This window comes from Gopherus evgoodei, chromosome 7 (genome assembly GCF_007399415.2).
Source record: "Gopherus evgoodei ecotype Sinaloan lineage chromosome 7, rGopEvg1_v1.p, whole genome shotgun sequence".
NCBI lineage: Eukaryota > Metazoa > Chordata > Testudines > Testudinidae > Gopherus > Gopherus evgoodei.
Genome location: NC_044328.1, coordinates 32270152 through 32283348, shown reverse-complemented (window position 1 = coordinate 32283348; position 13197 = coordinate 32270152). Strand labels below are relative to the sequence as shown.

The following is a 13197-nucleotide window of genomic DNA, read 5'->3' as shown; positions in this document are numbered from 1 at the left end:
TACTTAGAGTTTATTAAGTTAATTATGCACTTGATGAGCTCTGACTTCAGCAGCAGAGTTAATATAGCATGATATGATTTACCAGTTTAAAAAGAACAGGAATTTAAATTAAAGTCGTGAATGTATATTTATAATGGGGCAACACTGAAACCTTATGAAAAATCAACCGTTATTTTTGGTTATCTGTGTGTTTTTTGTTTTGAAATCGTAATACTGTATAAGGGGACCCAACAGCATAGCATTTAAATATTAAATTTTCTTGAGCTCAATCTTAGAGGGCCAAAAAGACCTGGGAAATAATTGAACTGGATATTTTACTTTCAACATTTTCTTCCAGCCCATTTGCTTACGTGGATCCCTTACATTGTAACATGGCCTATTTGTACCTTGAACTACTCAGAGACTCCCTCAACGAGTATACATATGCAGCAGGACTAGCTGGCTTGTACTATTGCCTCCAAAATACCGTCTATGGGATGTATGTAAGTACCCAAATCAAGGAAAATCTTAGAGCCTTTAATCTACTTCCACTCATCAAGATTTTTATATTGATTTGATGGAAGCATTTTTTATTTAAAAATGGCTTTTTTTCTATTGATGGTCTCTGATTTTATTTTTACTCCTTTTAAAATCTTGATAGCTAACCATACTTTCTCATAATTTGAATGTTAAGTTGAATCTTGTTTTAAGTGTTCAACAATATTTCCATTTATACTAAGCAAATTTACTCCTTTCTTTTACACTATTCATCAGATTAGCTAGCTGTAAAATTTGCTGCTCCTCCAAAAAAGGAAAAAAAAAAAAGTGATTCTGCTCCTAATTCTGAGTTTCAATTTAGTTTCATTCTGTGTCAGATAGCTATTGAAAGACTTTCTGACAAAGAAAAAAAAATCTTCACATTGCTGCTAAATAAGTGGTTCACTTCAACTTTCTTTTCTAAGAGATACTAATAATGAGGCTGCATATACATACTCTTCAGTCGTGTTTCTTCATCCATTGCTATGTCACTGCTTGAGGTATCAAAGCATTTCTTTTGTTTTTCTTTGTTAGTCGCTAGATTTTTGCTGATCCTCTCCATTGCAACATGACATACCTGTTTATGAGGTTATTGAAGGATGATTTAAAAGAGTATACATATGCAGCATGCCTCTCAGGTTTGATCTATGGCATTGCATCAGGAATGAATGCAATTCTTGTAAGTAAGAAAAAAAAAACACAGGAAGAAGTGGCGACAGCTTGAGAGTTAAGTTGAGCTTGAGGAAAACATTGACTTTTGCATTTCTAAACAAGATGGTTAATGGTTTTTTCCTTGCATCTATCTCATGATGATTAAAAACCACAGTGTTTTAATCATTTAGTGAACAGTTTGGTTAATTAGTGAATGTGTGCATGCTGCAACTGTGTGCGTTCTAATTCACATTTTTTAACTGCTTACACAGTAACCTTGAAAGTGTGATGGTGTGTTTATATATAAAATGGATTAATTCTGAACTTTCAAAATAAAAGCATTTTGTGTTGTGTGAATATTAACCCTCTAGATTTCCTGTATACTTAGTTCCTCTAATTCATCAGCAGTGAGTTATGAATCCATTTCTGCATGTTTGTATCAGGCTAATAAATTTTTGTGAATTTCCTTTGGAGTTGATTTTTGTCAACCATTTTAAAATCCACAACTATGGCAATTTTTAGCAATAAATATTGATCTTATGATGTATTGTCACTTCTTTAGGCTTTCCTAACATATTTCTGATAAGTTATCAAAACCTAGCTTGCAGTTGTGTTATAGGCCTTTTATTAACAATTTTTATGTAACACACCATCACATTCTTATAGAACACAGTGCTACTTCACATACGAGCTTAGTGGGACAGAGTGTGCTCTATATTGCCTTTGAATTTTCTGTGCTCAAAGGCTTGTAACATCTTTTTCGTAGTGACTTTTTTAAACTCCACAAAATCCTGTTTCCAGTGGTTCCATGTAATTGGCTGAAAACGTATACGTATTTTTATTCCGAAGGCTTGCTAACATTTTCAAGTTCAGTGGTCAGAGTTAATTCTAAAAGAAATTATACTCATTTATTATCAGATTTTTAGTTTTTTATTAGCAGTTAAATTAGTTCATATTTTGGAAGCTTATTTTAAAATTATGGGAAGATTCCAGTTTCATGCTGTAAAATGATAGTACTCTGAATTGGTATCTGGAACCCTTAGTCTATATATCGATATTTTTACAGTGTAGAAGATCTGTGAGAGGTTTTCTGCAATTCTGTAGTACATGCTGTACATTCAACATGGTTTTATAATGTTGATATCCTAAAGAAGGATGAATGTTATACTAAACCCAGAGTGTTATGTGTGATAGACATACATTTCTATAGCACACGTTATTGTAGTATCTAAGTGCTCAAACTGTTTGTTCAACTCAAGTATATTATTTTATTATGACTATATATATCAACCTTTGTCATAAAATGCATTTTTTATATCTACTTCAAAATCATATGGTAGATTATTCAGTATTTTAATAATAGTAAAGAAAAAACCCTTTCTACTATATAGGATGAAATCTTCTTTCTGGAGCTTCCAATCATAACTATAATATTTTATTCCTTCCTTGGAAAGATTGTCATTGCATCCTGGAAGATTCATCGGAGGCACAAAGGAGAGAGAAGGGAATATAGAGGCAAAATCTACTGGACATTTTAGATGTCTGTATATTAATGCAAGTAGTATGAAGAACAGGAAGAACTAGAAATGTTAGTGAATAATCACAATCATGACATAATTAGTATCCCAGAAACTTGATGGGATAATTCACATGACTGGAATATTAGTATAGAAGGGTACAGCTTGTTCATGAGGGACAGGCAGGGAGAAAGGAAGAAGTTATTGTCTTGTATATATCTTTGATATACACTAGCACTGAGATCGAGATAAAAGTGGGAGATAGACCTGTTGAAAGTCTCTGAGTAAAGATAAAAGGGGTAAAAAATAAGGGTGATGTCATGGTAGGGGCCTACAATTGACCACTTAACCAGGAAGAAGAGGTGGACGAATTTTTTTTTAAAACAACTAACAAAATCATTCAAAGCACAGGACTTGATGGTGTTGGGGGACTTGAATTACTCAGACACCTGTTTGGGAAAATAATACAGCAGGGCACAGATTATCCAACAAGTTCTTGGAATTGCATTGGAGACAACTTTTTATTACAGAAGATAGAGAAAGCAACTGGGGAGAGGCTGTTTTAGATTGTATTTTGATAAATAGAGAGGAACTGGCTGATAATTTGAAGGTGAAAGGCAGCTAGATGAAAGTGATCATGAAATAATAGAGGTCATGGTAGGAGAGAAGAAAGGGCAAGAAAAGCCAGTGGACTTCAAGAAGGCAGACTTTTGCAAACCCAGAGACTTGGTAGGTAAGATCCCATGGGAAGCAAGTCTAAGGGGCAAAAAGAGTTGGCAGTTTTTAAAGAGACATTGTTAAGGGCACAAGAGCAAACTATTCCAATGCGTAGGAAAGATAGGAAGTATGATAAGAGAGCACTCTGGCATAACCAGAAGATCTTCAATGACCTGAAACTCAAAAAGAGTCATATCAAAAGTGGAAAATAGATCAAATTATGAAAGATGAATATTAAAAAAATTAAAACCCACCAGAGACCTGTAGGGACAAAATTAGAAAGGCCAAGTCATAAAACGAGATTAAACTAGCTATTGGACATAAAGGGTAACAAAAAACATTTTACAAATATATTAGAAGCAAGACAAAGAGCAAGGACAGGGTTGTCCCCTTACTTATTGAGGGGGGGAGGCAATAAGAGAAAACACAGTGAAGGCTGAAGTGATAAATGCCGTTTTTGGGGAGAGGGGCCTTGGTTTTTTAAAATTTTCATCAAAAGGTTAGCAGTGATTGGATGACTAACATCACGGTAGGCTCTGAGGCTAAAATAGGAAAGAAAAAAAAGGTTAAGAATCCCTTAGACAATTTAGATGTCTTCAAGTTGGCAGGGTCTGGCTAAATACATCTTAGAACACTTAAGGAAATGGCCGAAGAGATCTCTGAGTCATTAGTGATTATCTTTCAGAATTTGTGGTGGATGGGAGAGATCCCAGAGGACTGGAAAAGGGCAAATATAGAATTTATCTATAAAAAGGAGATTAAGGACAACCCAGGGAATTATAGACCAGTCAGCTTAACTTCAGTACTCAGAAGGATAATGAAGCAAATAATCAGTTTGTAAGCACCTAGAAAATAATAAAGTGATAAGTAATAGTCAGCATGGATTTTTCAACATATCATATTAAACCAACCTAATATCCTTCTTTGACAGGGTAACAAGCCTTGTGGATAGGGGAGGAAGCAGTAGATGTGATATATCTTGACTTTAGTAAGGCTTTTGATACTGTTTCATATGATGTTGCAGCAAGAGAGATTTAGGTTAGACATTTGGAAAAACTTTCTCACCATAAGGTAGCTAAGGACTCTAACAAATTACCTAAGGTCATGTTTTTCAAAGTTTGGGTACTGGATCGTGGCATGTAAGGCACTGGGTCACTTTCCTTAGTACCTAAGGACCCTTGCAGCTCTGGTCAGCACTGCCAACCGGGACATTAAAAGTCTCGTCAGTGGTGCTGCCCAGCTAAATCAGGCTAGTGCCTACCTGTTCGAACACCGCGCTGTGCCCTGGAAGCAGCCAGCAGTGGGTCCGACTTTTAGGCAGGGTGGCCACGGGGCTCCATGTGCTGCCCCTGCCCCAAGCACCAGCTCCGCACTCTGCTGGGCAGGGTGGGCAGCAGTGCCTGCGGGTGAGAGACCCCTCCGACACCCTGAACCCCTCATTTCCAGCCCCACCCTGCAGCCCTCACCCCTGCACCCCAACCCTCTGCCCCAGCCCTGAGCCCCTCCCACACCCCAAGTCCCTCATCCCCAGCTCTGTTGGGTCACAGACATCAACAGTTTTCTTCAACTGGGTCCCCAGAAAAAAGGTTTGAAAACCAGTGAGCTAGGGAGTTTGTGGAATCTCCGTCCTTGGAGGTATTTAAGAATAAGTTAGAGAAAACTTATCAGGGATGGTCTGGAATAGAGGTGGGCAAACTAAGGCCGGATCCAGCTCATCGGCCAATCAGGGCTTTGGATCTGGCCTACAGAATTGCCATTCCCGTGGCGCCACGGGCCCAGCACCGCTGCTGGAAGTGATTGGCAAGGCTGGCTCCAGGAATCAAGGAAGGAAACAGGTGCTTGGGGCGGCAAGTCTGGGTCTTTGGTGGCATTTCAGCAGCGGGTCCCTTGGTCCCTCTCAGAGTGAAAGACCCGCTGCTGAATTGCCGCCGAAGAATGAAGCGGCTCGGTAGAGCTGCTGCCGAAGTGCCACCAATTGCGGCTGTATTTATTAATTTATTTTGCTTCGCTGCTTGGGGCGGCAAAAAAGCTGGAGCCAGCCCTGGCGGCTGGCACCACATCCCTGCGGACCCTGGAGGAGGAGGAGGAGGCAGAGGGTTACATGCGCTGCCCTTGCCTGCAGGCCCCCCCCCCCTGCAGCTCCCATTGGCCAAGAACGGGAAACCACGGCCCATGGGAGCTTCGGGGGAGATACCCGCAGGTGAAGACAGGGCATGAAGCCCACTGCCCCCCCTCCCCTGCGGGCTGCAGGATCGTGGTGCCAGCTACTTCCAGGAACAGCGTGGGGCCAGGACAGGCAGGGAGCCTGTCTTAGCCCTGCTGCGCGCTGCTGTCACCCCGGAGCCACTCCTGGTAAGCGGCACCAGGCCGGAGCCAGTACCCTGCGCCCAAACCCCTGCCCTGAACCCGCTGCCACACCCCCTTCTGCACCCCAACCCCTTACCCTTAGCCCCTTCCTGCACACAGCGCCCCACCCCACACCCTAACCCTGACTCAGCCCTACATTCATGGTCCTGCATGCAATTTCCCCATCTAGATGTGACACTTGGGCCAAAAAATTTGCCCACCCTGGTCTAGAAAATACTTAGTCCTTCCTCAGTGCAGGGGACTAGACTCGATGAGCCATCAAGGTCCCTTCCAGTCCTACATTTCTATGATTTTGTGATCATAACGTGTGTGTCCTCTTTTGATTCCTGCAAACAGGACTTAGATCTTGTATTTTCCTTTGTTTGTAGCCTTTTCTCATCAGATAATTATTTCATGCTATGAAGAATCTATGTAGCCTTTCTTTGTATTTTATAGATACTTATTTTGTAATTTAGGTGATTTAATACCATGTGCATATTACCCCATATACAGGCTTATCAAGACTTTGTATAGAGATACCCATATCTCATAACATTTGAGACTAACATTGGGGATTGGTTCTGCTTTGAGCAGGGGGTTGGATTAGATGACCTCCTGAGGTCCCTTCCAACCCTGATGTTCTATTATTTTAACACCCTGGGTTTTGTAAGCTGGCATCATACTGACTTTTAGGACTGCAGTGTCAACACTGATGCTAGTCTCCTGATATTATTTACTACATCCCAGTGAAATATATTTATTTATGGGGCACGAGGGAAAATTAAATATAGAGTTGAAAATAGGTTTCTGGGGTAACGTTTGAGAAGACTGGGAAGCTAGTTTTTATTACTGTAACGAGAAGTCCATAGTGAAAAATGTTTTTGAGTACTTTAAACATACTTTACTGGCTAGAGCCCATACTAATAAACAGTTAATCTATGCTCAGACACATTACTGCTTTATTAAGCTACAATGAATTTACATTTGTCCTTTGCATGTAAAACCACCAAGACATACAGTAGTGTCTTCATGAATATTATATCACCTTGTGAGTAAAATGAATTTTAAATTGTTATAGTCAAATACCTGTTTTTTTTCTAATTGGGATGTATGCGGTTTAGGCCATTATAAACACTTAAAATGATTTTTTTTAGAAATTGCTCTTTGACTTTTCAAGTTTTTAAAGGAACTTACACTCTCTTTCCATAGCTTTCTGTGGAAGGTTATAATGACAAACAGCATATCTTGTTAAAGAAGATCATTGAAAAAATGACCACCTTTGAGATTGATGAGAAAAGATTTGAAATTATCAAGGAAGCGGTAAGCTGTATGGAATTTTAATGTGATTGGGATAATTTAAAACAGAGTACATTGACTATGAGTGAAATGTGAGCATTTTCATGGTATTTGAGAGCTAAATCTGCCCAAAAGTATAGGGTGAAATCCTAGCCCACTAAAGTTGATGGGAGCTTTTCTATTGGCTTCAGTTTCGGGTGAATTTCTTGCCAAGTATTTAAATGACAGTTGTACAACTTCAAAAGTATTGGCCCTACAGTCTTTATTCAGACAAAATGTGTGGTGAACTTTTTCTAACTGCTGGATTGTGCCTTTCATTTATAAAAAGAGTAGAACAGTGGTTCTCAAACTTTTCCCATACTCCGATCCCATTTACAACAAGAAAAAGATTTAGGATTTCAGTCTGATCTAGCCATAAAGAAACAGGATAGATAGGAGGGATGGTTGTGACCGCTCTACACCCCGGGGATCAGAACCCATTCCATGGTGTAGGATATGCAGTACATGGATATGCAGAATTCTGGAAGTGAAAACTGGCACAAAATTCAGTGATCCATATTCATATACTGCATTTTACAAATGGTTTTTTAAAAACTTTTGAAATAGGTTACAACTTTTTTGTTACTTCTGTTAGTCCAATCTAGAAATGTACTTGTTTACATTGGAGTTGTCTACATAAGAAGAAAGCATTATATAATGTAATAGGAAACTTTTAATTTTAATATTCAAGTTGGTAAACATCATATATAAGGAAGATTTAGTCTAATATCAGGGTCTGTATATCTGTGGCACGTTGAATTTCATTACTGTGGTAAACAGACATACATGGCAGCATAAAACAGACACAAATTAAATTTAAAACTAAGAAAACCCCAAAGAAATTTCTAAATATATCTACACGTTATCTATAATAAATACTTCTTGGGGATTTTCCTTTATTATAAGATATTTTCTCATTTATGTCTCTAGAACTCAGGGGAGTTTTAGCTCAGAATTTATTTTTCATTATTTTGCATATTTTGTGATTATGTACAATTTTTATTGTATGTATATCCATGTGTGTAACAATATAAAGGAAAAACCAAAAAAATCAAAATCTAACAAGGAAAAGTTACATTTTCTTCTCCCACAAGCTCATCCATGTTAAGAAAGGGTCAGCTCCTTTTTTCCTATGAAGCAGGTGAAAGAGGGAAGGCGGTCTCCACCAACTTTTTCCTCTTTGTCCCAGAAACACAGAAGGAAAGACAGGATGCAAGGGATATGGTGCTATCAGCCCTCCAAAGCAGGTTCCAGTCCCCACTCTCCCCTTGTATGAAGGTGAATGGGCTGTGCTGCAGCAGACACTTAAAGGCCTAATCTTGTTCCTCCTTTTCTTTAGAGGATGCCTTCCCCTAAATCCAATTCCAGTTTTACACAGAACTGGACCCTTATGGAATGAATAGCTGCACTGGACACCTGGCACCTGCTAAGTTGTGACATCTTGAACCTTACCTCCTGATTTACTCTACCAGGTCCCTGAGCTGCCATGGGGAAGGAAGAAAAACCACACACGCTCTCCCTCTCACTGCCAGATTGGCCATGGTGGGGTGTAAGTCATTCCCAGTCACAAATGAGGCAATTAGTACAATGCCCATAACAGAGAAAAATATCCAGTCCTAAACTAATCTTGGGTTAGGAGGGGGCTCAGCTGGAGGGAGTAGGGTTTATATACTCTCTCCCCATGTGCAGGGAGCCAGTGGCTTATCTAAGTCCTACTGACCTGCTTGCACGCATAGGTGATGCCTTCCACCCCCTGGCCACCCTTTCCCAATTCCCAAGTGGGAGGGGACTTTAAAGGAGACACTCAAAGTGAGCTGTAGCTCACGAAAGCTCATGCTGAAATAAATTTGTTAGTCTCTAAGGTGCCATAAGTACACCTGTTCTCTTTTTTCCTGTCAGTCCAGACAATGCCCTCTCACCTTATGATCTCAGTGATTGCATTTCCCATGTACCCACTGGCCTCTGAAAAACAGCCGGCTTTCTCTTGTGAAATTGAGGGTGTGCTTATCTGTAGCTATATGGGAACCCAGTAGATCCCATGTTGCAAAGGACCGTTAGCTTGCTCTTTTCATTCTTTCTGTTTGAGGAGATTGCTGTGTTTATTTTGCCTGGATGCAAACTGAGCAAAAGAAGAGTTGTCACAGCCGGACTCAGAAGGATAGATTCTTTTGTTGTTCCTCTTGTATGTAGCTGCCCCTGTCTCTGTCTGACCGTGTGAGACTAGGGCACTGGACAATTAGTTATAGTTTGCAGCTCGTAATGAATTTGGTAATAGTTGCCACAGAATATATAGGCCTTGACTAGAATGATTAAAAATATTGGTTCGGAGTTATGTGTCATAATGAATTAATGGAAGAATGCACTCTGAGAATAAATGTGTTTGTCAAAACTGAAACTAGCTTAGTTCCTAGCTTCATCATCATGTAAGCAAAGCTGCATCATTGTGAGCATAGTTCAATCCAATTACCGTATTATGCTACTCAAGAAAGCACAAGTGTAGCACAGTTGCTGGCATCTGGAATGTGGGGTTTTGGGTTGTATACAAAGCCAAGTAATTCAGGGTGATGTTGCTGTTATATTCAGAAGTTAAGTTTTGTAATTATTGAATGTCCTATTTCAACCTTGTTAGTACGTGCGATCACTTAACAACTTTCGAGCTGAACAGCCTCACCAGCATGCTATGTATTACCTCCAACTGTTGATGACAGAAGTTGCTTGGACCAAAGATGAGTTAAAAGAAGCTCTGGATGGTGAGTTCCTGCCAATTTTTAACAGTTTGTTTTACCGAATTCACTATTTTGGCCTGTTTTGACTTTTGTCGTGTTTAGAATCCTGAGCTTTGTATTGTTTCAGTAGAGCTAAGAGTTTCCATTTTTGAATGGGGACATAGTCTGTCGTCCTCACAAGTAATTGCTTAATCAACATTAATGGAGCAACATATTTTGAACTCTGAACCATATTTTGCAATATTTGTACAGCAGTTGCCTCACAGTATTTTTAAAGTTTGAGGAAAAAACTATTAATTCTTTTTAGTTATTAGATTTTAGTTTGGGAATTAAGATTTTTTTTTTTAAATTTATGTATTAATTTTTTGATGACTGCTGTGTCAAAAATATCTGGAAAAAAGCCTGCAAACTTTTCATACAAATAGTCCTTAATGAAGAACAGATCCCTCACTATATTCACTGGGAGGGTCATTTAAAATATAAAAGTTACCAACAACTTCAAAATAATCTGAGGATGTATCTATAGTTTTAGCAGAGGCTAGTGAACTTTACATGTAGTACCCCACTCTGGCCTGACATGAGAAGGGGCTGCTGTTGGAGCAGCCTCCAGAAAGAAGATGGTGAATATCTCCTTGGACCACCCCCAACAGATCTTCCAAAAGATGTAAATTAGGGCCAAATCTAGCGTGCCTTTCTCATGCAAGTTTTGACTTTGTTAGGACTGCTCATATTAGTGAAGTGGGCAGGATTTGGCCCTATATTTCTATCTTTTTGTAGCTGCTTCCCATGTTCTAATTTTCAGACATCTTATCATTCTATGAAACCAGCCTTACCAAATACTGCTTTCAGCTGAATGCCATCATGAGCAAAGACGTGAACTTGCCATTTCCTCACCCTGTTTCCCTCGGTGAGGTATTTATAAAGAAGTGAGTGTGCACATCTTGTACACTTGCTACTGAGGCAGGCTTAAAATATATTGAGCACTGTATACCGTTCAATTATTGCAAAAAAAAGCTTTTACCAGAAAAATATCAGCAATAAAATTTAAAAACAAATTGTATAAATCTTTCCCAACAGGAACCCTTGGGAATACCTCTGTGGTTGTACAGTGCACAATGAGGCCCTGATTCTGATTGAGACTTCTGGGTAGTGCTGCAGGATAGTTATTTAATCATTCTTGATTGATGTATTCGACTCTAAAAGACGCCAATGAAATATCGTTTTAGAGGGAAAGAAAAATCCAATATGGTCAGACTGACTATACTGTATATTGTTGCATCCCACTATTTAAGGCTCTGATCCTGAAAGCTGCTCCATGCAAGCAGTCCTCTGTACATGCTATAGGGGGTTTAGGGTTGCCACTTTTGGTTGGACTTACTCCTGCAGGTTTCATCACATGACATAATCTTTAATTAAAGATTAATCTTTAATTCTTTAAAAGCAGCAAAGAATCCTGTGGCACCTTATAGACTAACAGACGTTTTGGAGCATGAGCTTTCGTGGGTGAATACCCACTTCTTCAGATGCATGTGGTGGAAATATCCAGGAGCAGGTATATATATGCTAGCAAGCAAGGTAGAGATAACGAGGTCAGTTCAATCAGGGAGGATGAGGCCCTGTTCTAGTAGTTGAGGTGTGAAAACCAAGAGAGGAGAAACTGGTTCTGTAGTTGGCAAGCCATTCACAGTCTTTGTTCAATCCTGAGCTGATGGTGTCAAATTTGCAGATGAACTGAAGCTCAGCAGTTTCTCTTTGAAGTCTGGTCCTGAAGGACTCCACTGGCTATCACATACAGCCCCCAGCTAAAACCCCTCCAACACATCATCAAGGATCTACAACCCATCCTGGACAATGATCCCACACTTTCACAGGCCTTGGGTGGCAGGCCAGTCCTTGCCCACAGACAACCTGCCAACCTGAAACATATTCTCACCAGTAACTGCACACTGCACCATAATAACTCTAGCTCAGGAACCAATCCATGCAACAAACCTTGATGCCAACTCTGTCCACATATCTACACCAGCGACACCATCACAGGACCTAACCAGATCAGCCACACCATCACTGGTTCATTCACCTGCACATCCACCAATGTAATATACGCCATCATATGCCAGCAATGTCCCTCTGCTATGTACATCGGCCAGTCTCTATGGAAAAGGATAAATGGACACAAATCAGACATTAGGAATGGCAATATACAAAAACCTGTAGGAGAGCACTTCAACCTCCCTGGCCACACTATAGCAGACCTTAAGGTGGCCATCCTGCAGCAAAAAAACTTATGGACCCACACACCTTAGCCTTGTACTTAATGCTTCATGTGAAGGCTTCTGATTTTTTTTAACCTTTGCTAGTCAGCTGAGTCATATGTTTGAAGCTTGTAAATGGAAAACCAGTGAGAGCAACTAATAATTGATTTGGGGTGAGGAAAGAAGTGGAAATGGTGTGGGAGGGCATTTGTTGAGGTTGAAGTAAGAGGAAAAATTAAGTATTGAGGCTATTTTAGGATAAAAATATCTACCTATCTTAGGAATTTATATGCCCTATTACAATAGTAACTGAGAGCCTCACAGTCTTTATCCTTAGAAACACCCCTTTGAGATAGGGAAGTGCTATTAACTCCATTTTACAGATAAGAAAATGAGGCACAGAGAGAATAAGAGACTTTCCCTAGGTCACACAGGAAATCTGTGGCAGAGCCAGTGAATGGACCCCAGGTCTCCTGACTCCAAAGTCAGTGCTCATACCAGGGGACTATCTTAGTCTGCTGATTCTGCCTATTGATTCTAATATGTAAATTGTATTTGACTTTATGGACAAGAGTAATGCTGATTGTACAAGTGTTTAAAATATGAAAATCAAGTGTGTGCGTGCGTGTGTGTATGTGTGTATATATATATAAATACAAAAACATTCTTAATTTATGATTTATTGCTAATTACTATACAACTGAAATTTGAGTTCAGAAATTGTTTTAGTCTAGATAGTAATGTACTGTAACTTCCAGAAGAATTTTAAGCCACATGTTCTTTATGTAGTTAATAGCTACAGCTTTATCTCTCAGTCCCACCTAAATGAAGGTAACTATTTTCTCTGGAGAGTGAATGTGTGTTCAGCATGATTGGAGAGCAGGGTTGTTGTTGTTTTTTCTTAGTGGAATGTGGGTCAGATGCTAAGCGAATTCTGAGCAAAGCAAATTGTGCAATGAGTGCTGATATTTCAACCTGGAAACTTTCCAACAATGAATGTTTAAGGAAAATTCCATTGCTTTTGACTATTATGATTTTCCCTTTTCTCCAAGAAATGGATCATATCTGCTGAAGATGAGGTCAATTCCCTGTAATGTAAAAAATCATGTGATTGATTTAACTGTCTGTCTATCT

General features: G+C 39.5%; 2 protein-coding genes across 4 annotated transcripts in view; both read left to right on the top strand.

The window, feature by feature from the left end:
- LOC115654547 (insulin-degrading enzyme-like) overlaps window positions 1-13197 on the top strand; it is a 220590-nt gene that overhangs the window by 67136 nt on the left and 140257 nt on the right.
- The window catches only part of LOC115654546 (insulin-degrading enzyme), a 109439-nt gene that overhangs the window by 65456 nt on the left and 30786 nt on the right, over window positions 1-13197 (top strand). For all 3 annotated transcript variants that reach the window (XM_030568929.1, XM_030568930.1, XM_030568928.1), the window contains exons 15-17: window positions 338-482; window positions 6957-7067; window positions 9712-9832. In XM_030568929.1, the coding sequence (XP_030424789.1) occupies window positions 338-482; window positions 6957-7067; window positions 9712-9832 (377 nt within the window). The remainder of the gene's footprint in view (window positions 1-337; window positions 483-6956; window positions 7068-9711; window positions 9833-13197) is intronic.